Source organism: Mustelus asterias, chromosome 8, assembly GCF_964213995.1.
Source record: "Mustelus asterias chromosome 8, sMusAst1.hap1.1, whole genome shotgun sequence".
Lineage (NCBI taxonomy): Eukaryota > Metazoa > Chordata > Chondrichthyes > Carcharhiniformes > Triakidae > Mustelus > Mustelus asterias.
Window position 1 is genome coordinate 35,417,639 of NC_135808.1, and position 25,014 is coordinate 35,442,652.

Here is a 25,014-nt window from a genome sequence, read left to right on the forward strand (position 1 = left end):
CACTGCCAGGATTGTGACACTCTGGGCAAATTGGCTGCTGAGTTCCTTACATTACAGTAATGACTACACTTCAAAATGCACCTCATTGGCTTTGTGTTCATGAACATTGATATAAGTTCAAGCCTTTATTTCTTAAAGAAACATTGTTTCCTCTGAACTGAAAATTAGAAACTCATAGATGGAGAAAGTGTATCAGCCCACAGTGATATTAACCAATATATTGTGTACAGGACTCTTACTGAGGGTTCCTGGGTGTTTCAGTGAATAGGAACACACCATGCTCACAAATCAGGCTGCGTTCAGCAAAAAACTGAATTTATTGCAAGTTATAAATCTATACGAAAAATTGGCAAAACAGCAAACAAATTAGAACACATTGTTCAGCATATCATAAACATTAAAACAAAGTGACAAAATATCCTGAATAGTCAGGACGAGGTGGACATGGAAAGGATGTTTCCTTGTGTGGGTAAGTCCAGAACTAGGAGCCACTGTTTTAAAATTAAAGGTTAGCTTTTTAGGACAGAGATTAGGGGGAAAAAATTATCTAACAGCGTTGTGCATCTTTGGAAATCTGCCTCAGAAGGCACTGGAGTTGGGGGTCATTGAATATTTTAAAGAAAAAGGTAGATCGATTCTTCATAAGCAAGATGGGAATGTGGAATTCGAAACACAAACAGATGACTTTGGATACTATGATGGAAAATCTGCTGGAAGATTTGAAGTTAGACCAAGAAATCTCCAGTGGTCCTCACAGACAATTGGGACAAAGAGCAGACAATAGAGTTTGCTCAAGGGGCCGAATCGCCTACTTCTGCCTCTATTTTCTATGTTCATACTTGAAAACAACACAAGATCTTTCCCAGAACATGAAATGAATTTTGGACAAGTGTAGGGTGAAAGTTCCTGCATTGAGGTATGATGGGCTGAGGGAACTAGGGTATATAGAGAACCCCACTCCTGCACCATACTCAGGATAGTAGTCCTCCCAGACAGGAGAGTACAAACATTACCCATAATATTAATCAAATACCTGAAAAGGGTCAGTCTATAATTCACATCACCAACTGAAGCAGGGTCCAATTCTACCCCATACCCACTGCTGAGAGCTGGCTCATTTTACTCACACACACACACACACATATTAGGGAAAACTCAGAATACTACAGACAGAAGTTTCTTTAAAATCCCTGTGCTTTAGTCTGGTTCCCAATTCCGATGGTCAGAAATGACACAGAAATTTAGTGAGACAGGATGGAGCTCGTTCCTATCATACAAACTCACCAATGGTTACAGAGATCTGGTGGTCACATGATCAGTTTCCATTCCTGGAAGCGCTCTTTCCCAGGTGAGTTGGATGGTGCTTTTGTAATGTCCTATCTATGTGTGAGTTTTAAACAAGAGGAAAATGATGTGGTTTGCAAGCATAGATTCAAAATAGTATCAGATAATTGTAAGAGATGTTAGCTGTACAGAGAGAAAATGAAGCCTGTGAAACACTCCAATGACAACATCAAATCATGTGACCTCTTAAAGCAATCATACAACCACTTAAACATATAACAGCTTTCTAATTCCCAACTCACTTTGACCCACAATTTAGCAAAATGTTTGGTGTCCATCAATCTAATTTTTACATTCTTGTTCCCAAAATTACCTTTACGCTGTGGATTGGGAAACTCTTCCAGAGACAGTGACACCTGGGCATACACAGTTTCAGTACATATTGATGTCTTCTTTTGGTGATCTGGCCAAAGATAAAAGGCTCTCTTGAAATGATTGGACTGGATTGGTGAGAGAGATTGGAGACAGACACTGCTGGGACAGACAGTGCTTTGGAAGGACAGCTCCCCTGTGTGAGCACTGGAGGGTAAACAACACAGACAACTCTCAGTGTAAGGGAAGCTGGTGAGCCGGCTCCAAGTCCACGTGGAGATGTCGGTGTTTTGCGAGAGAGAAACAGTTTAGGCTTTGTTACAGAATTCACACCAGTAGGTAACTCCCCTCTGAATGAGTTGATGGACTAGCAGATACACAGACTGTGTGAAAGTCTCACAGCTGAATGATTTTTCATAATTGTGAAACTGCTGGTGCTTCAGGATTTTGGATGATGATTGGGTGAAATTGTTGCCACAATCGTAACACCTGAAGAGTTGTGAATCCTCTTGTTTCCCAGGAGGTTTGAATATTTCAGGAGAACTTAAAAGTAAATCTCATAGTTGAGGGGTTACTCCCCTTTGTGAATCCTCTGATGGACCAGGAGGTTCGATGAGCTTCTGAAGGCCTTGTTGCACACCTCACACTTGAACGGTTTATCTCCAGTGTGAATGCGTTGGTGTACACGAAAGTGAGATGAGCGTGAGAATGATTTGTCACACACCTCACACGTGAATGGTTTCTCCCCTGTGTGAACACGTTGGTGTGCACGCAGGGATGATGATTGTGAGAATGATTTGTCACACACCTCGCATGTGTGTGGTTTTTCTCCGGTGTGAATACGTTGGTGTATCCGAAGGTTCTGTAACAACGAAAATGATTTGTTGCAAAGCGAGCACATGAATGGTTTCTCCCCAGTGTGAATGCGCCTGTGATTCACCAGACGCCAGAACTGCGCAAAGCCCTTATTACACACCTCACAACTAAACTTTTTCTCTCCTGTGTGAATGCGTTGGTGTACATGGAGGTTTGATGACTGGGAGAATGATTTATTACACACCTCACATGTGAATGGTTTCTCCCCAGTGTGAACGCGTTGGTGTTCCAAGAGCATTGTTGACCGTGTGAATGCTCGGTCACACAACTCACACTTGAAGGGTTTCTCCCCTGTGTGAATCCTCTTGTGTATCAGGAGATCAGACAATTGTGTGAAAGCAATCTCACAAAGCTCACACCTGAATGGTTTCTCCCCTGTGTGAAACCTCTGGTGGAGCAGGAGGCTCGAAGATGTCACAAAAGCTTTATCACAAACCTCACACTTGAAGGGTTTCTGTCCTGTGTGGATTGCTTGATGGCCCAGGAGACTTGATAACTGCGTGAAGGCTTTATCACACACCTCACACTTGACCGGTTTCTCCCCTGTGTGAGTGCGTTGGTGGATACGGAGGGATGATGCCAGGGAAAATGATTTGTCGCACACTGCACAGGTGAATGGTTTTTCTCCACTGTGAATCCGTTGATGGATGCGCAGGTTTGATAACTGTCTGAAGGACTTGTCACAAACATTGCAAATGAATGGTTTCTCCCCTGTGTGAATGAGCCGATGATTCACCAGGCCTGATAATCGCGCAAGGCCCTTGTTACAAACCTCACATTTGAATGGTTTCTCTTCCATGTAGCTGTCCTTGTGTTAACAGTTGTACAGCAGATGCACTTTGTCTGTTAGGAAATCCTATGATCCTGTGGAATCCTCCTCACACACCTCACACTTGAACAGCCTCTGTTGGTGGTGTAGCAGTATTGTCACTGGACAATCCAGAGACCTTGGAGACCTGGGTTCGAATCCCACAACAAAATGTTTAAATTTGAATTCATTAAAAAATCTGGAATTCAAAGTCTAATGATGACCATGTCAAAAAAACCATCTGGTTCACTAATGTCTTTTAGGGAAGGAAATTTGCCATCATTACTCGGTCTGTGACTACATGTGACTCCAGACCCACAGAAATGTGGTTGACTTTTAAATACCCCTCAGTTCAAAAGCAATTAGGATTGGAGAGCAAATGCTGGCCCAGCTGGTGACACCCACATCCCAAGAATTAATTTTTAAAAACCTGCAGGAATGAGTTTATGAGGCTCGATGAATGATTAAAGCTCTCACCACATTTGGAGTTCACTCACACTTCTTCCCAGCCTCACCCTGACTGATCACCCACAGCTGAACTTTCGGAAAGCTTGGTTCTGATGGAAGGTTCCACACCACTGACCCGTTTCAGATCTGATGATATGTCAAAGCTCCCCCGACCGGACCAATTTCCAGATGATGGTTTCACTGCCCAACCTTCTCTGTGAGCAGTGCTGTGAAGGAGCTGGATGTCTTTCCACAGTTGTGCAGTTGTTCCTTGGGTGATGGTTAGGTCTGCATGACTATCCTCTCTGAATTCTCTAGTGTAGTGCAGTGCAATCCTTCTGTAAAACAGGAAATGGAAACATGATTTGATCAGATGCAAGTCCTTTCTTTTTCCTCATTTGACTGTCACGCACATTCTGTTTCGAGCAGGGACACTGGATAGTGACCAGTAGCAGACAACATGGCTACTTTCTTTCCTCCTCCTCATGCACCATTTTTCCAGACATGTTGGACTCCATGGAGTCTCATGGCTTCAGGTCAAACAAATTCATGGAAAACTACCGCTCCCCTCCCAGCTGATGAGTGAGTACTTCACCATGTTAATCATCACTGGGGAAGTAGACTAAGGACAGATCCCAAAACTGGGTATCCATGAGGTGCAGTGAGCCATCAGCAGCAGCAGGATCGTATTCACCACAATCTCACAGTCCGGCACAGCCCTCATTCCATGATCATCATCAAACCAGTAGATAGAGATGTCAGGAGCAGCATTTGGGAATACTTTAGAGTCTCAGTTTGAACTTGGTGAAGGTACTCGACAGGGATACATGCAGACTAAACACCAAGACTAGCCGGGAATAAACAGAGTTAAACAGTCCAACACAAAGAGACCACAGCAGAGCTCTGGAATCCCACCACATCTCGTCGAGAACTTTGGACAATCAATCCAGTAACAGAAGACGGCTCTGTTTGAGAAGACTCAAATTAGGAGTGATTATCAATGCACAGTTTGTAAGTTGTGAAGGAACTGAAGGTAGAACAGGACCGGGCTGGCCTCTCCTGCAGACTGGCCTCTCCTGCAGACTGGCCTCTCCTGCAGACTGGCCTCCCATGCCTTCCAGCTTATCTGAAAGCTCCTGGGAATTGGTCTCGGGCAGCAGAACCACTGGCGACTGACTGTTGAGGCAGTGGGAGTGTAACATTGTGTGAATATAGCCCTTTAGCAAAAGCATTTTAACTGGAAAAGGAAAGACTTGTGTTTTGAGCCGTCTTTGTAACTTATGGTAAAGTAGAATTTCCTGGAAAGATCACGTTACTCGAGGTTTAACATCTCAGCCTGACAAGAGGTGAGGGGCCTTAGTTACCGTGGGAACAGGCATTTGCTGATCAAGATGCAAAGTGATGACACATGAAAACAAAGGCAGGAGGAGCAGAGGCTGGCATCAATGTAAAGAGCTTTGGGACATCTGGTGGTCGTGAAAGATTCAATATAATACAAGGAGGTTACAGAGAATAGGTGGTGGGAGGTTTTGGTGGGATTTAAAAAGGAAACAATCAGGTCCCAACTCCCAGAAAGAACTGACCATTCAGTCCGCAGAATAAACCGGCACCCAACACACACAAATGAACAATAGGAAATCAGGATAAGTCCTCAGAAAACTCTGTACCTTCCAGATAATTACACCTCACCTTCTCATATTCAGCAATGACCCATCAACAAAACTCAGCCTGTAAATCAGAAGGGAAATGCTTCCAATAAACACACTCAATATCCAACACACAGCTCCAATCAAACAGCTCAGCACAAAGCACCGAGTAAACAGGTCTCTCAGCTGGATCTTCTCACACAGCATGAGGGGCATTCCCACACCTGATTCCCCACAGGATAGTCAGACTGCCTGAACATTAGTGTGGATATTATGCAATGTAATTATTATAAATTCTGCTCCTTCACTCACCATCTCCTCACTTGGTTTTCAGTCCCTACAGGAAGTGAAGCAGCTGTGAAAGAGGAAGAGGAGGGAATGGGCAGAGTGGGTGGGCTCTCTGATTGACGTCTCTCACAGCCAATCCTAATATTTCTGGAGTAACATGAGTTTCCTGAAGTTTGGGAAACTGACCGGTGAAACAGAGGCGACTTTGAGCAGCCGATCAGGTGGGGATTTAAACTTGTCATTGCCCCATCTGAATAAAACCTCACTTATTGCAGCTGCTGTCTCAATTCCCCCGGTAAATGTTTGACAGAGATTTATAATGTGGGAATAACATTCTTCATCCTCGGAGGCTTTCAAACTGAATCTCCTCCCCTCTCAGCTCCTCCAGCATTTTAAAGCTGAAAATAATAGAGAAAGTTTTAATCACTACCATAGATACTTAATAAAATATTCAGGTGATGATGTAATTATAACTATATTAAACTAAACGATTTCTCCTGTTTTTGTGACACAACTGAAATAAACTATTATCTGTGGGCCTGTAGTTTGCTGAAATAATTGCTGGTGACAGCATGTAGACTGGAAAAATGAGTATGACTGGCTGTTGGTACCTGAACACCCAAAAACCCTGAGTATAATTTGAAAAGCTGCCTCAAACAGACACAATTGGCAGAAACTCGCCACTCTCATTATTCCCATAGGGGACCGTGATCATTTCTGTGGTTGGTACCAGCTTCCTGGGTGTTGTTGAATAAACCCATCTTAAAGTTCATGAATGATCAATCTATGTTACATTAACTTATAATTTAAATTCCTGACACAGTCAATTTCAGCTCAATTACGCCGACAAAACTGATCCATAAACTTTCAGGCACAACATGTGCCCTTGTGGTTGTTGCATATTTGCCAATGGTTTTCACTAAAGCAAATAGTCTGTGACCAATTGAAGCAGTTTTATTTAAGGATGGTACATTGTGACCCAATTGGCTTCATGGTTGATGCAGTGTATAAACATCTACAGGATAATTTCTTCACTCATTTACAATGTTTGTGTTTCAATAAATTGTGGGTGGTGGTTTGTACAGGGAGCCCAGAGTCTTAGGAATTATTTGTGACTCTGACAATAACAACTTTAATTCATCTTCATGGATTAATCCATCTGGTATTGGACTTGAGCCCACAACCTTGTTCTCTGACACGGAGGGTAGCAGGTTCAAGTCCCACTTCAGGACTTGAGCACAAAAAATCCTGGCTGACACTCCAGTGCAACACTGAGGGGTGGAAGAGATTACAGGTTTAGGGAGGGGAGAGGCCATGGAGGGATTTGAAAACAAGCTTAAAAACCTCTAAAACTAACACTGAGCTTTCCTGGGAAGAGTGGGTTATTCCTCGAGTTTTATTCCTGGCAGTCTGTTAAAACTCTACCGACACAATAGAACTTTCATGAGTTCTCCCTTGTTTCTCACCTGTGTGAATTCTCTGATGATTGAGGAGATCAGAGTGAAATTCTTGTTACAATCCCTGACACCTGAATGGTTTCTCCCTTATGTGAGTGCGTTGGTGTGTGCAGAGGTTTGGTAACTGAGAATAATTTATCACACACCTCACATGTGAATGGTTTCTCCCGGGTGTAAGTGCGCTGGTGATTCACCAGGGTCAATAATCGTGCAAAAATCCTGCTTCACGCCTCAACTTTGAACGGCTTTACCCCTGTCTGAATGTGTTGGTGATTCAGGAGAGTTGATGAGTTTATGAAGGCTTTGTCACACATCTCTCACTTAAACAGTTTCTCCCCAGTGCGCATGCGTTGGTGCCTTTGGAAGTGAGATGACTATGAGAATGATTTCTTGCACACCTCATACATGAGTGGTTTCTCCCCTTTGTGAGTGCGTCAATGATACATGAGGCCCAATGATTGTGCAAAGCACTTGTCACACATTTCACAAGTGTGAATGTGTTGGTGTTTCACAAATGTCGATGAGTGTGCAAAGGTTTGATTGCAGACCTCACACTTGAATGGTTTCTTTTCCATGAAGTAGATCTTGTGTTTCAGTTCTACAACAGATGCACCTCATGTACAATGTTGGAGTACAATGTTGGTAAATGTGAGGTCAACCATTTTGGTAGGAATAACAGCAAAATGGACTATTATTGAAATAGTAAAAAATTGCAGCATGCTGCAAACCAACAAAAATTTTGTCCTTCATTGCTAGAGGAATGGAGTTTAAAAACAGTAAGGTTATGTTGCAGCTATACAAGGTGCTGGTGAGGCCATACCTGGACTACTGTGTACAGTTTTGGTCTCCTTACTTGAAAAAGGATATACTCGCACTGGAGGAGGTGCAAAGGAGATTCACTAGGTTGATTCTGGAGTTGAAAGGATTGACTTATGAGGAGAGACTGAGTAGGCTGGGACTACACTTATTGGAATTCAGAAGAATGAGGGGAGATCTTAGAGAAACGTCTCAGATTATGAAGGGAATAGGTAAGACAGAAACAGGGAGGTTGTTTCCACTGGCAGTGAAAGTAGAACTAAGGAGCATAGCCTCAAAATAAGGGGGAGAAGATTTAGGACCGAGTTGAGGAGGAACTTCTTCATCCAAAGGGGTGTGAATCTGTGGAACTCCCTGCCCAGTGAAACAGTTGAGGCTACCTCATTGAATGTTTTTAAGGCACGGATAGATACATTTTTGAACAGTAAAGGAATTAAGGGAATTGGTGAGTGAGCGGGTAAGTGGAGCTGAGTCCACAAAAAGATCAGCCATGATCTTATTGAATGGCAGAGCAGGCTCGAGGGGCTGGATGCCCTACTCCTAGTTCTTATGTATTATGACACATTATTAGCCTCACACTTGAATGGCCTTTCACCTGTCAGAATGAGTCAGTGGTTCATGAGGCTCGATGAATGATTGAAACTCTCACCACACTTGGAGTCCACTCACACTTTTTCCCAGCCTCACCCTGACTGACCACCCAGAGCCGAACCTTTGAAAAGGATGGTTCTGATGGAAGGTTGCCTACTACTGACCAGTTTCAGATCTGATGATATGTCAAAGCTCCCCAGATGTTGGTTTCACCACCCAGCCTTCTCTGTGTTGAGCAATGCTGTGAAGGGACTGGATGTCTTCTCACCGTTGTGCAGTTTTCCTTGGGTGATGGTCAGGATCTATCTGTGGTGTCTATCCTCTCTGTATTCTCTAGTGTAAAATGCTGCAAATTTTCTGTAAACTGGAAAAGTAAACATGATTTCCTCCAATTCTTTCTCCTCCTTTTCTGAAGGGACTGACTCCTCAGTTCGAGGCTGTTCCACAGTAAGGACTCTGACAAAGGGTCATCCTGACTTGAAACACTGGCTCTATTCTCTCTCCACAGATGCTGTCAGACCTGCTGGGTTTTTCCAGCATTTTTTGTTTTTGTTTCAGATTTTAGCATCCGCAGTATTTTGCCTGTTCCACAGTGAGTGTCAGTCAGCTATTCCTGCTGTGCGGGGGATGAGATTCAAGTCCTTTCTTTTTCCTCACTTGATTGTCACACACCCTCTGTTTCCAGTGACCAGGAGCAGATAATGTGGTGACTTTATTCCTCCACCCAGACCTCCATCTTCCCAGGCATCATGAGGGCATTTGGGTGGAATATAAAATGAGCTATCAATTCACTGTGAGCCTGAATGGGTGATGCTGAAGACCAGTTTTACTCTTAGATGTAGAGATGCACATGTTGGACTGGGGTGGGCACAGTAAGAAGTTAGGTGAGTGATGAAGGAGCAGCACTCCGAAAGCTTGTGATTCCAAATAAACCTATTGGACTTTAACCTGGTGTTGTGAGACTTCTTTATTTTATCCTTAGACTCTGTGTTCAATATAAAAACACTCAAAGTATTAATTCAATGAATATTTTTAAATTTCCCCCTTATTTTCCAAATTTATTTGAAGAAAATGCACTGGGCAAGAAGTGTTAGAAGGAAAATATTGCTTCAGTGGAGCTGATTGAAGGGTTCTGGTTTATCCTGGGAAGTTAGACACACTGCACTCACTCAGGCTGCACATCCCAAATTCAGCTCTCAGACACAGCACTGGGCAAAACTTTCATATCTCAGTCCAAGCTTTTGGGAAAGTCGAGGCCTTCAGATAAAATCTTTAAGGAATGTATTAAAAGTAATTTCAATAAATGTGTGTCCAGATATGGCAGCTGAATTGCTATGGTGCTGGATTAACAAACAAATGGCTTACAAGCACAAACTGGAGCGGGAGAATCCAACAAAGAAAGTCGTGCAATGTTGGTCTGAGGAATCGGATGATCTCCTACGGGGCTGCTTGGGGTCAGTGGACTGTCAGTATTTAAAAACTCAGTGACCAGCCTGAACGAGTACGCCACTACAGTCACTGACTTCACTGGTAAGTGTGTAGAAGACTGTGTGCCAAAGAAGCAAATCTGCGTGTTTCCCAACCGGAAACCATGGATGAACAGGGATATCCACTGCTTGCTGAAGTTCAGATCTGTGGCGTTCAAGCCAGACAGCCCTGACCTATACAAGAAAGCCCGCTACGATCTAAGGAGAGCCATCAAAGATGCCAAAAGACAGTACCAGACCAAGCTAGAGTCGCAAGCTCGCCACACAGACCCCCACCGACTATGACAAGGCCTGCAAGACATAACAGGCTACAAGATGAAGGCATGTAAAATCACTGGCACCAATGCACACCTCCCTGATGAGCTCAATGCATTCTACGCCCGTTTTGAGCAAGAGGTCAGCGAGAGCATGCCCTCCACCCTGGAACCCCTGTATCTGAGGTCACCATTGCAGATGTCAGAGCAGCTTTCTTGAAGGTCAATTCACGGAAAGAGACTGGCCCGGATGAGGTACCTGGACGAGCACTCAGCTCCTCCGCAGATCAGCTGGAGGGGGTATTAGCAAACATCTTCACCTCTCTTTACAACAATCTGAAGTCCCTGTCTGCTTCAAGATGATGACCATCATCTCGGTACCTCAGAAAAGCCAAGCAGCATGCCTTAATGACTAGTGTCCAGTGGCTCTGACATCCATCATTATGAAGTGCTTTGAAAGGTTAATCATGGCACAAATCAATTCCAGCCTCGTGGATTGCAATGATCCACTACAGTTCATCTACTGCCGCAACAGGTCCACATCAAACGCCATCTCCGTGGTCCTGCACTCAACCCTGGAACAACTAGATAACAAAGACATCTATGTCAGACTCTTATTTATTGACTACAGCTCAGCCTTTAGCACGGTGGCACAGTGGTTAGCACTGCTGCTTTTCACAGCTCCAGGGACCTGGGTTCGATTCCCGGTTTGGGTCACTGTCTGTGTGGAGTTTGCACATTCTCCCCGTGTCTGTGTGGGTTTTCTCCGGGTGCTCCGGTTTCCTCCCACGGTCCAAAGATGTGCGGGTTAGGTTGATTGGCTATGCTAAAATTGCCCCTTAGTGTCCTGAGATGCATAGGTTAAAGGGATTAGCGGGTAAATGTGTAGGGATATGGGGGTAGGGCCTGGGTGGGATTGTGGTCAGTGCAGACTCGATGGGCCAAATGGCCTCTTTCTGCACTGTAGGGTTTCTATGATTCTATGATCATTATTCTTACGAAATTCATCTCCAAACTCCATGACCTCGGCCTCAGCACCTCCCTCAATGACTGGATCCTGAACTTCCTAACCCACAGACCATAATCAGTAATGTTAGGCAACAACACCTCTTCCACAATCATCCTCAACACTGGTGCCCCACAAGGCTGTATTCTCAGCCCCCTGCTATACTCCTTATACACCTATGACTGTGTGGCCAAATTCCCCTCCAATTCGATTTTCAAGTTTGCTGATGATCTCAAACAATGACGAGACAGAGTACAGGAATGAGATGGAGAATCTGGTGAACTGGTGAGATGACAATAATCTCTCCCTCAATGTCAACAAAACGAAGGAGATTGTCATCGACTTCAGGTAGCCTAGAGGAGAAAATGCCCCTGTCTACATCAATGGAGACGAATTAGAAAGGGTCGAGAGCTTCAAGTTTTTAGATGTCCAGATCACCAACAACCTGTCCTGGTCGCCTCATGCTGACACTATAGTTAAGAAAGCCCACCAACGCCTTTATTTTCTCAGAAGACGAAGGAAATTTGGCATGTCAACTGCGACTTTCACCAACTTCTACAGATGCACCACAGAAAGCATTCTTTCTGGTTGTATCACAACTTGGTACGGCTCCTGCTCTGTCCAAGACCATAAGAAACTACAAAACGTTGTGAATGTAGCCCAATCCATCACGCAAACCAGCCTCCCATCCATTGACTCTACCTACACTTCCCGCTGCCTCGGCAAAGCAGCCAGCATAATTAAGGACCCCACGCACCCCAGACATTCTCTCTTTCACCTTCCATCGGGAAAAAGATACAGAAATCTGAGGTCACGTGCCAACCGACTCAAGAACAGCTTCTTCCCTGCTGCTGTCAGACTTTTGAATGGACCTACCTTGCATTAAGTTGATCTTTCTCCACATCCTAGCTATGACTGTAACACTATATTCTGCACTCTCTCATTTCCTTCTGTATGAACGATATGCTCTGTCTGTATAGCACGCAAGAAACAATACTTTTCACTATGTTGATACATGTGGCAATAATAAATCAAATCAAATCAAAGAAATTGTGATTTCAAATCCAACCACAGAATGTTACATACATAGAATTACAGCGCAGAAACAGGCCATTCGGCCCAACTGGTCCATGCTGATGTTTATGCTTTACACTAACCTCCTTTCACCCCTCTTCATCTCACCCGATCGGTACATCCTCCTGTTCCTTTCTCCCTCATATACTTATCTAGTTTCCCCTTAAAGGCATGTGTTATTCGCCACTTCATATTGTGAAACTGAATTTAATAAATGATGAAATTTGTGTATCAGAGTCAAAACAACCTATAAAAGTTTTCAGATTGTCCTTCATGAATGGAAACTTTGGGAAAGGCCAGGTACATGGAGTTGGAATTCAGAGGCACCATGATCTCACTGGTGGAACATGCTCAAGACACTAAACAGTCAACTCATATTTGCATGTCGCCCCCCAACTCCCCTGGCCTGTTAGAGGGTTCTGGTATCCTGGGAAATTAGATACACTGCACTCACTCAGACTGCACATCCCAAATTCAGCTATCAGACACACCACCGGGCAAAACTATCAAATCCAAACCCAATTTTTAGGTAAAATCTTTAAAGAAGACATTTCAAGACATCAGACACTCCCTCAGCATTGTTCCTATTAGGAGACAACTCTCAGTCCTGATTCGATACTGCCTCCCCTCACTGCGCAGGCCCGGGACCACATGCAGCATGGGTAATATAGTTCCTCCCGGGTGAGAGTCTGCCGGGAAAGTGGCGATCATGATGTGGAGATGCCGGCGTTGGACTGGGGTAAACACAGTAAGAAGTTTAACAACACCAGGTTAAAGTCCAACAGGTTTATTTGGTAGCAAAAGCCACACAAGCTTTCGAGGCTCTGAGCCCCTTCTTCAGGTGAGTGGGAATTCTGTTCACAAACAGAACTTATAAGACACAGACTCAATTTACATGAATAATGGTTGGAATGCGAATACTTACAACTAATCCAGTCTTTAAGAAACAAAACAATGGGAGTGGAGAGAGCACCTGCAGAGTTTCACTGGCTGTCTTGTCTGGAGACAATACACATCTTTTTAGCCTGTCTTGATGCTCTCTCCACTCCCATTGTTTTGTTTCTTAAAGACTGGATTAGTTGTAAGTATTCGCATTCCAACCATTATTCATGTAAATTGAGTCTGTGTCTTTATAAGTTCTGTTTGTGAACAGAATTCCCACTCACCTGAAGAAGGGGCTCAGAGCCTCGAAAGCTTGTGTGGCTTTTGCTACCAAATAAACCTGTTGGACTTTAACCTGGTGTTGTTAAACTTCTGAAAGTGGCGACGCAGAACTGGGCGGAGCACGGAGTCGGTGAGGCCCCGCCCCCTACTATGTGATTGGCCGAGCAGTGATTGACATTTCAGTTGCGGGGCGGGAATACTGTTCACTCTCCCTGATTGGGTGTTTGGGCCGTCAATCAGAGCGCTGAGCTGTTTGATTGGAGCTGTGTGTTGGATATTGAGTGTGTTTATTGGAAGCATTTCCCTTCTGATTTACAGGCTGAGTTTTGTTGATGGGTCATTGCTGAATATGAGAAGATGAGGTGTGATTATCGGGGAGGAGCAGGGACACTGATTGAAATGTCTTCTTTAAAGATTTTACCTAAAAATTGGGTTTGGATTTGATAGTTTTGCCCGGTGGTGTGTCTGATAGCTGAATTTGGGATGTGCAGTCTGAGTGAGTGCAGTGTATCTAATTTCCCAGGATACCAGAACCCTTCAATCAGCTACACTGAAGCAATATTTTCCTTAGCTTCCAGCACTTCCTGCCCAGTGTGTTTTCTTCAACTAATTTTGGAAAACAACGGGAGAAATTTCAAACTCTCCATTGAATTAATATCTCTCTTGAGTGTTTATATTAAAAACATAAAGAACATAGAATAAAATTATAGCACAGGAACAGGTCCTTCGGCCCTCCAAGCCTGCACCGACCATGCTGCCTGACTTAACTAAAAACCCCTACGCTTCTGGGACCATATCCCTCTATTCCCATCTCATTCATGTACTTGTCAAAGTCACTACCGTATCCGCTTCCACTACCTCCCCCGGCAACGAGTTCCAGGCACTCACCACTGTGTGTAAAAAATCTGCCTCGTACATCTCTTAAAACTTGCCCCTCGCACCTTAAATCTATGCCCCCTAGTAATTGACTCTTCCACCCTGGGAAAAAGCTTCTGACTATCCACTCTGTCCATGCCTCTCATAATCTTGTAGACTTCTATCAGGTCTCCCCTCAACCTCCGTCGCTCCAGTGAGAACAAACCAAGTTTCTCCCACCTCTCCTCATAGCTAATGCCCTCCATACCAGACAACATCCTGGTAAATCTTTTCTGTACCCTGTCCAAAGCCTCCACATCCTTCTGGTAGTGTGGCGACCAGAATTGAACACTATATTCCAAGTGTGACCTCACTAAGGTTCTATAAAGCGTCAACATGGCTTGCCAATTTTTAAACTCAGTACCCCGGTCGATGAAGGCAAGCATGCTGTATGCCTTCTTGACTACCTTCTCCACCTGCATTGCCACTTTCAGTGACCTGTGCACCTGTACACCCAGATCCTTTTGCCTATCAATACTCCTAAGGGTTCTGTCATTTACTGTATATTTCCTATCTGTATTAGACCTTCCAAAATGTATTACCACACATTTGTCCAGATTAAACTCCATCTGCCATCTCTCCGCCCAAGTCTCCAACTGATCTATATCCTGCTGTATCCTCTGATGGTCCTCATCGCGATCTGCAAATCCACCAACCTTTGTGTTGTCCGCAAACTTACTAATTAATCCAGTTACATTTTCCTCCAAATCATTTATATATATTACAAACAGCAAAGGTCCCAGCACTAATCCCTGAGGAACACCACTTGTCACAGCCCTCCATTCAGAAACGCACCCTTCCACTGCTACCCTCTGTCTTCTTTGACCGAGCCAGTTTTGTATCCACCTTGCCAGCTCACCTCTGATCCCATGCGACTTCACCTTCTGCACCAGTCTGCCATGTGGGACCTTGTCAAAGGCCTTACTGAAGTCCATGTAGACAACATCCACTGCCCTACCCTCATCAATTATCTTCATCACTTCCTCGAAAAACTCAATCAAATTCGTGAGACATGTTCGTGAGATACTCTAAGGGTAAAACTGCCCTTCACCAGCAGATCTTATAGTATATTCCTCTGATACGCTGTGTCATATTGACAGCTTCCAATTCACAGGCCCGAACCGCCTCCTATTCACTCACCATGGATTTGCAATCTCTCTCCACCTCCATCCCACACCAGGATGGCTTGAGAGCTCTTCATTTCTTTTTTGAAAAGAGGCTGAAACAATTCCCATCCACCACCACTCTCCTCCGCCTGGCTGAACTCGTTCTCTGTCTCATCAACTTCTCCTTTAACTCATCCTATTTTCTCCAAATCAAAGGTGTAGCAATAGGTACCTGCATGGCTCCTAGCTACACTTGTCTTTTTATGGAGTATATGGAACGTTCCTTGTTCCAGGCCTACCCAGGTCCCCTCTCACAACTTCTTTATCAGTAAATTGATGACTTCATGCTTTATGCTCTCGTCCGGACCTGGAAAAATTCATTAACTTCGCTTCCAATTTCCACCCCTCCAACACCTTCACCTGGTCCATCTCAGACACTTCCCTTCCCTTCCTTGACCTTTCTAACTCCATTTCCGGCAATAGACTATCTACCAATATCCATTACAAACCCACTGACTCCCACAGTTATCTGGACTACGGCTCTTTTCACCCTACATCCTGTAAGGATTCCATTCCTTTCTCTCAGCTCCTTTGCTTCTATCGCATTTGTTCCGATGATGCCACTTTCCAAGATGATGCTTCTAATATGTGCTCCATCCTCAACAGTTGTTGACAAGACCCTCAACAGCATGCAGTCTATCTCCCATGCTACAACCCTCACCCCACCCCTCCCTCCCAGAACAAGGATAGAGTCCCCCTTGTTCTCACATTTCATCCCACCAGCCTCCGCATGCAAAGTATAATCCTCCACCATTTTCACCAACTCCAGTGTGATGCCACCACCAAACACATCTTCCCTTCACTCCCTCTGTCAGCATTCCACAGAGAACGTTCCCTCCAGGAAAACCCAGTCCACTCCTCCACTATACCCAACACCTCTCCCATCACCCATGGCACCTTCCCATGTAATCACAGAAGGTGTAATACCTGCCCCTTTACCTCTTCCATGCTTACCATCCAAGGTCCAAAACACTCATTCCAGGTTAAGCAGCATTTCACTTGCACCTCTTTCAATTTGTTCAACTGCATTCGCTGCTCCCAATGGGGTCTCCTCCACACCTGAGAGACCAAACATAGACTGGGTGATTGCTTTGCTGAGCACCTTCGGTCTGTGTGACCCTGACCTTCCGGTTGCTTGCCATTTTAACACACAATCCTGCTCCAATGCCCACATGTCTGTCCTTGGCTTGCTGCAATGTTCCAGTGAAGCTCAACGCAAACTGGAGGAACAGCATCTCATCTTCCGGCTAGGCACTTTACAGCCTTCCGGTCTCAACATCGAATTCAACAACTTCAGATCATTAGCTCCACCTTGACCATTTTGTTTTCATTTCATTTCATATAATTTTTAACTGTTCTCTACCTTTTATTTCTTTATTGTCTTCGTTCATTTTTCTTCCTCCCCATTATTTTATCCCCCTTTCCTTACCTTTTCTCCCCCTTTGCTTTCCCTTTCCTCCTTTTTCTCTATTTTATCTCTCTCCCAACCATTCCCCCCTCTCCCCACATCTTCATGTGTCACATCTTACCCTCTGATTTTGGCTTCTCTGCCGTTTGGCCATTCACACCCTTTATTCTCTCTGTGGACTGCCATTGGCAGCCTTTCCCCTTGTTTTTGTGGCTATGACTCATCTTTCATTCCCTCACCCTGTAGTATAAATATCTCCCACTTTCTATGTCTTTTAGCTTTGACAAAGGGTCATCTGGACTCGAAACGTCAGTTCTTTTCTCTCCTTACAGATGCTACCAGAACTACTGAGATTTTCCAGCATTTTCTCTTTTGGTTTCAGATTCCAGCATCCCCAGTAATTTGCTTTTATCGATCTTATAGTGAATTGATAGTCCGTTTTACACTCTGCCCAACTGTCCTTTCCATTGCCCTCATGGTGCCTGAGATGATGGGAGATTGGATGGAGGAAGGAAGGTAGCCACGTTGTCTGCTCCTGGTCACTACCCAGTGTCCCTGCTGGAAACAGAAGGTGTGTGACAGTGAGAAAAAAAGAAAGGACTTGCAACTAATTCTGCACACGGGAATAGCAGACTGACAATCACTGTGGAACAGTCTCTAACTGTGGAGTCAGCCTCTTCAACAAAGCAGGAGGATCTGGAGGAAATCACGTTTCCTTTTCCTATTTTGCACTTGAACACTGTGTGATTTGCAGTGAGAAGGTAGGCAGAATAAATAACAGTTAGTCAGACCTGCACCCTAAGCAGAATAAATAATTTACCACGTTGAAGGAGAGTGAGGCTTATTCTCTGTTTGAATTTTGTGAGGAACAGAAGCTGGAAGATTGCCTAGTTTGAAGCAAGTGAAAGAATCTACAGTGGGCCTCACAGTATCTTATTGCAAAAGAATATAACCAGCAAATTAGTTTGGAAGTATTGGAAAAGTAACCAAAAAAAGTGATTGAGGCTGCCACAGTCAAGAGAGGGGAAATGATAGTTTTACCTCTGAGAATAGCTGGAGCTGAGGAGAATTCTCCAGAGGACTGGGAGATAATTAAAGGTCGTCCCTACAGAGTGAATAACTTTAACATTGACATGTCTAATAGGAAAATTCTTGGGGCAGTAACTGAAGACATAATATAAAGTCATATAAATACTGCAGCTACAAGAGCAGGTCAGGGGCTGAGAATTCTGTGGTCAATAACTCAGCGCCTGACTCCCCAAAGCCTGTCCATCATTTACCAGGCAAAAATTGGAGTGATGGAATACTCTCCCCTTGCCTGGATGAGTGCAGCTCCAATAACACTCAAGAAGCGCAACACCAGCCAGAGCAAAGCAGCCCGCTTGACTGGCATTTCTTTCACAAATATTTACTCCCTCCACCACTGACGAACAATAGCAGCTGTGTGATCATCTACAAGATGCCCTGCATGAAATCACCAAAGCTTGATAGGCAGCACCTCCCAAACCCACGACTGCTACCATCTAGAAGGACAAGGCAGCTGACACCAAGGAACACCACCAACTGGAATTTCCCTGCCAAATCACTCACCATCCTGACCTGGAAATATATTGCTGTTCCTTTACTGTCTCTGGGTCAAAATCCTGGAACTCCCTTCCTAACAGCATTGTGAGTGTACCTATACTACATGGTCTGCAGCGGTTCAAGAAGGCAGCTCAATTCTCAAGAGCTATTAGGGATGGGTAATAAATACTATCCTAGTCAATAAAGCCCACTCATATTCTGTAAGTTAATTTAAATATTTTATGTTTCTCCCAAGCTGTGCATCATCCCAACACTTAGGGAAAATGTCACCTCCACTTTCCAGGCAAACACTGTCCCTTTAACTCCTGTCTTCAGTTTACCAAGATCCCAAATACAGACACTATTTTGAAATGTCAACTGATATGTAAAATTAATTTGAGAGTTTTATGTTAGGAAGAGGATTGAGGAATATGGAAACAAGTGAGATGGATGGGTTAATATCTAATGGAATGGTGGAACTGACTTGAAGGGCTGAATGGCCTCCTCCTGTTCCAATGTTCCTAAGTTTAATGGGGATCACAATCAAAAGACAGGAAAATGGATATGAGATATGGATCGGCCATCATAGAATTAAATTGGGGCCGGGATCAATGGACTGAATGGCCTCCACCTGTTGCTGTAAATGTTTACAACAACGAAACATCATTGTTCGGAGGCAAACAATCCCATTCCTAACCATGGCCCCATACTTCCTGTTCCCTGGGTTGTAACTGAGTGGAAACCTGGTTATTGGATTCCAGCACAATAAGACATTGTCAACAAAATGAAGCCGAAGGGTATGACAAGCTCTGTTTAATCAAAGTGAAGGCCCTCTAACTGGACTGGGTCAAACCGTGTGATCACGGGAGAAGCCTCCCCCTCACACTGCACATCCCAGTCAGATCAGGCATCACAATAGTTTCTAAAGGGGTTCAGTTGGAGGCACAAGACAGCACAACCAGTCTGAGTGAAGGAAAGGGAACTGCACTGACTGTGACAATGGAAATATCACTCGCTCACTGACACTTGGAAGCTAGTTGCTGCAGAAGGTTTGTTTCGGGCTATCATTCGAGCTTCAGAATTGGACATCAGTCGATGAGGACGGAAATAGGAAATGTCTTCACTGAGAGGGTTGTAAATCTTTGGAATTCTTTCCCCCAGGAAGCTGTGGATGTTCTGATACATTCAAGGTGGAGATTGGATGGATTTTTAGATCCTGAGATAAGAGATATGGTGATAGTGTGGAAAAGTGGGATTGAAGTAGAAGCTTAGTCCTGATTGTATTGAATGGGGCAGCCGGGGCCGAATGTTCTTCTGTTCATCGTGTTCTCTGGGTGGTTACACCTGTTATTACATTCAGGTGCAGCAAATCATTGTAACCGACATGATCAATTTAATAAAACAGTTTGAGGAGATCATTAACATGCTGGACAGGGTCTATGGAGGTTTGTCTACATGGACTTCCAAAGGCATTTGATAATGTCCTGCACAGGAGATTATTCACCAAGATGAACGTGTATGGAATTGGAGGGAATCTTGTGACATGGGTTGATTTATTTGGGAGATTGAAGACAGAGAGTCAGGATAAAGGGAATGTTCTCTGTTTCTCAGGATGTGCTCGGGGTGTTCCCTCGAGATCTAACTAGAGACTCAGCTTTTTATTATATTTATGAATGACTTTGATGGAGGAATAGTCTGGGGAAGTTTACTGATGACACTAAGTGAGGTGACACAGTCAGTAATGTAGATGGGAGTGGAAGGTTACAAAGGGACATTGATAAAGTGAGGGGATGAAACCTCAGTAGCTGAACTTCAATTTGGGGAAATGGAAGATCATTTATATTGAACCTCAGAAAGATAAATTAGGACATTTTCCAAATGGTAAGGATCTGGGAGCTGTTTCAAGTCAAATATGTTCATGTTGGGCTCGAAACATTAACTCTGATTCTCTTCACAGAGGCTGCCAGATCTGTAGAGTTTTTCCAGCACTTTCTGTTTTTTTATTTCAGATCTGCTGCAGTTTTACTAAATCAAACTTTAAACAAAAGTGTGACCAATTAAAGTAATTTTATTTAAGGTGGTACCTTGAGATCTGATTGGCTTCAATGCAGTGTGTAAACATCTCCAGGATAATTTCACTCATTTTACAACATGTTTGTGTTTCAATAAATGGTGGGTGGGGTTTGTACAGGGAGCCCAGAGTCTAAGGAATTATTTGTATGACTCTGACAAGTTTAAACCCTGATCTCTTGGTCAAGATGGATCTCACAAATGGTCTGCATTAACCTAAAAAGTGAATTTATTTTGAGTTATAAATCTATAGACATTGATTAAACAGCAAACAACACAATATTCTGCTTACACCAAACTTTGAATCAACCAAAATAACAAAGCATTTGAATATGACTCAAGATCTTTCCCAGAATATGAAATTAATCAAGGAAGAGTGTAAGGTGAACATATCACACTATTAAGACATTGTGCCATGATGGGCTGAGGGAACTCAGGTCTGTAGAGACTCACCCCCACTCCCTCACCATACTCAGGATAGTAGTCCTCCCAGACAGAAGAGTACAAACATTACCCAGGATATTAGTCAAACACCTGTCGCCTGAAGAGGATCTGTCTATAATTCACATCACCAACTCATAGAAATCATAGAAACCCTACAGTGCAGAAGGAGGCCATTCGGCCCATCGAGTCTGCACCAACCACAATCCCACCCAGGCCCTACCCCCACATATTTACCTGCTAATCCCTCTAATCTACGCATCCCAGGACTCTAAGGGGCAATTTTTAACCTGGCCAATCAACCTAACCCGCACATCTTTGGACTGTGGGAGGAAACCGGAACACCCGGAGGAAACCCACGCAGACACGAGGAGAATGTGCAAACTCCACACAGACAGTGACCCGAGCCAGGAATCGAACCCGGGACCCTGGAGCTGTGAAGCAGCAGTGCTAACCACTGTGCTACCGTGCCGCCCCCTAAAGCAGGGTCTGATTCTACCCCATACCCACTCCTGAGAGCTGGCTCACTTTAATAACACACACACTCACATCAGGAGAAATTCTCTCAGAATACTACAGACAGAAGTTTCTTTAACATCCCTGTCTTTCGTCTAGGTTTGAATTCCGCTGATCAGAAATGACACCGAACTTTAGTGACACAGGATGGGGTTCGTTTCCAACTTACAAACTCATACAGAATTGAAGAGATTGAGAGGGGTTTGAAATCTATTGCAAAGTGGATAATGACACTGCAGCCATCTACAAATTGTAAATCATGTGTATCTGTGGTGGTCAGTTTCGTTTTGCTATGCCGGTGACTGGGGTAAATGAGTTTCCCATTGAGATGGTATTTAATACTGACACCAGAGGGCAGTTGATCTTTGATGAGGTGAATAGTCACTGACAGGTAGAATGTGAATAGAATGGAGGCGATCACACAGCTTTGCTTAACACCAGTCTGGATTTTGAAGGGTTCGGTTTCAGATCTCCCACTTAAGACAGTTACAGTCATATCATCCTGAAGCAATTGCAGGATTGTGATGAAGTTTCTTGGACATCCAGATCATTGGAGCAGAATCTACAGAGGCTTGCGATTTATTGAGTCAAATGCTTTGGTCACACCGATGAATGTAATGAAGGGTTCCTAGTGTTGTTCTCAACATTTTTCTTGGGTTTATCTGGAAACAAAGACCATGTCAGAAGTTCCTCTGGATGATTTAAAGCCAATTCAAAGTTCTCAGTGATGTCTGTATCACTTGATCCATGTGGGGGACTGATGTCTGCTGGACAGATCATCGACTTGTTCAATCAGTGATGAACATCCACTCAGCACCAACACATCACAAGACCCAAAAGGTCAAGAGGAAGAAGATCAATGTCTCAGCCCTAAAACAGCCCAACCGAAGAGAGGAATTCCAGGAGCAGCTCACGGACAATCTGGGAAACCTTCACAAATTCAACTCAATTCCTGAACAGTGGGATCAAAATAAAGTCAGTTGTACTAAACTCCTGTGTCCAGACCATTTGATTTGAGTATCATCATCACCAGGACTGGCGCGACGAACATGACGCTGAAATATGTGACTTCCGAGAACAAAAATGATCGGCCTTCATTGCCTAGCAGAACAACCCAAAGTCACAACTCAGGGGACATTTCAACAGCTCATGACTGATTCCCAAAGGCAAATCTGGAAGGCAAAGGACATGTGGTGGGAAAAGAAATTCTGAGACATCCATTCTTATCATCATGACATGAAATCACGAGGGCCATCTATAGACTGAGGTCAAATGGACAAAATCTTCTTTGTTCACTGGATTGGGTTTCTCTTCTTAAGGATGACAATGCCATCTGTTAACACTGGAAAGTACATTTTGAACAACTCCTTCACCCAGAATCCACAATGGCAGCTGATACCCTCCAGTCTGTCCCCTAGTGCCTGTGGTAGAATCCATGGGTGAGTCACCATCAATGGGAGAGCTGCAACAAACAATCAAATAGATGGGAAACAACAAAGCATGCGGCCCCGATGGTATTCCAGCTGAGGACTTCAAAGCTGGTGGACTTCTGCTCACATCAAGACTCCATAAACTCACCTACACATTTGGGAGGAAAAAGAACTCGCCCCAAATTCAGGAATGTGATACCTTTAAAGAAAATTGACAAGTCATGTTGTGAAAACAATTGAGGCATTTCCCATTTGTCCATGGCAGGGAAAATCCTGACACACATTCTCCTGAAACACCTACTTCCAGTGGCTGAGAAAATCTTCCCAGAATAAGCAGCAGCTTCTATACATATTGATGTCTTCTTCTGGTGATGTTTGGTGATCTGGTCAAAGGTTAAATTGACCTCCTTGAAACAATTGGACTGATGGTGGGAGAAGTTAGAGACAAACACTGCTGAGACAGACAGTGCTTTGGAAGGACAGCTCCCCTTTGTGAGTACTGGAGGGTAAACAACACAGATAACTCTCAATGTCAGGGAAGCAGGTGAGTCGGCTTCAAATCTGTGTGGAGATGTCAGTGTTTGGAGAGAGAGGAGTAGGTGAAACAATCCTGGCACATGTCACAATGGAAGGGTTTGTCTCCCATGTGGGCTTACTGATGTTCCAGGAGATTGAGCAACTGTGTGAAGGCTTTATTACAGAACTCACAGCAATAGGCTTTCTACCGTGTGTGTGTGTCCAAGGAAGTCCAAAGGCATCACAAAAGCTTTATCATAAATTCAATGCTCAAGTGGTTACTCCCCTGAGTGCACGGTCTGATGGAGCAGATTTGATGATTGAGTGAATGATTTGACACATGCCTCACACTTGTGACTGCGATGGTGCCTGCGGAGGTTTGCTGAATCCGAGAATGACTTGTCACACATCTCGCATGTGAATCGTTTCTCCCCTGTGTGAATGCATTGGTGTGCACGAAGGGTTGACGACCGTGTGAAAGATTTGTCACACACCTCACAATTGAAGGGTTTCTCCCCTGTGTGAATCCTCCGATGTGTCACAAGTTCAGAGGAGTAAGTGAAAGTGGTCTCACAAATCTCACACCTGAATGGTTTCTCACCCGTGTGAATCCTCTGGTGCATAAGCAGGTTTGAAGATGTCACAAAGGCTTTATCACAAATCTCACACCTGAATGGTTTCTCCCCTGTGTGAATCCGTTGATGTGCGTGGAAATTTGATAAGTCTGAGAATGACTTGTTGCACACCTTGCATGTAAATGGTTTTTCTCCAGTGTGAATGCGCCAGTGATTCACCAAGCCCCAAGATTCTGCAAACCCTTTGTTACACACCTCACACTTGAACGGCTTCTCCACTGCGTGAATGCGTCGGTGTTTCATGAGGGTCGACGACTTTGTGAAGGCTCGATCACACAACTCACATTTGAATATTTTCTTTTCCATGTTCGGATGTTTTGTGAGCCTGTGGAGTCCTCATCACACAGCAAGCACTTGAACAGCCTCTCACCTGCAGAAATGAATGAGTGGTTCATGAGTCTCGATGAATGGCCGAAGCTCTCACCACACTTGGAGACCAATCACTTCTTCCCAGCTTCACTCTGACCGATCACTAACAGCTGAACCTTCAAAAAGGTTGGTTCTGATGGAAGGTTCCACACCACTGACCAGTTTCAGATTTGATGATATGTCAAACCTCCCCTGACCCGACCGATTTCCAGATGATGCCCATCCAGTCATAGTGCAAACAGATTGATATGCAGTTGTTCCTTCAGGAACTAACTGCAATGTCAATGCTCGGCATGGTGTCACAGTGGTTAGCACTGCTGCCTCACAGCTCCAGGAACCCAGATTCGATTCCCGGCTTGGGTTACATGTCTGTGCAGAGTCTGCATGTTCTCCTCGTGTCTGCGTAGGTTTCCCA

At 44.2% G+C, this 25,014-nt stretch overlaps 3 protein-coding genes across 5 annotated transcripts in view; all 3 read right to left on the bottom strand.

Moving 5' to 3' along the window:
* The window catches only part of LOC144497025 (uncharacterized), a 335,427-nt gene extending 310,927 nt beyond the window's left edge, over window positions 1-24,500 (bottom strand). The window contains exons 1-3 of one of the 3 annotated variants that reach the window (XM_078217725.1): window positions 24,426-24,500; window positions 16,606-16,710; window positions 291-4,125 (exon numbers count right to left, since the gene is read on the bottom strand). In XM_078217725.1, coding sequence (XP_078073851.1) covers window positions 2,228-3,331 — 1,104 coding nt within the window. In that variant the 5' untranslated portion in view covers window positions 3,332-4,125; window positions 16,606-16,710; window positions 24,426-24,500 and the 3' untranslated portion in view covers window positions 291-2,227. Of the gene's footprint in view, window positions 1-290; window positions 4,126-5,476; window positions 5,759-16,605; window positions 16,711-24,425 lie in introns of those variants that run through there. The other 2 variants (XR_013498498.1, XM_078217727.1) reach the window with 2 other exon arrangements.
* The window catches only part of LOC144497015 (uncharacterized), a 507,438-nt gene that overhangs the window by 329,063 nt on the left and 153,361 nt on the right, over window positions 1-25,014 (bottom strand). The gene's annotated exons all lie outside the window — the stretch shown is intronic.
* Window positions 20,645-25,014, bottom strand: part of LOC144497013 (uncharacterized) — a 40,138-nt gene continuing 35,768 nt past the window's right edge. The window contains exon 5 of the mRNA XM_078217701.1: window positions 20,645-24,527. Within this exon, the coding sequence (XP_078073827.1) occupies window positions 23,874-24,527 (654 nt within the window). The 3' untranslated portion in view covers window positions 20,645-23,873. The remainder of the gene's footprint in view (window positions 24,528-25,014) is intronic.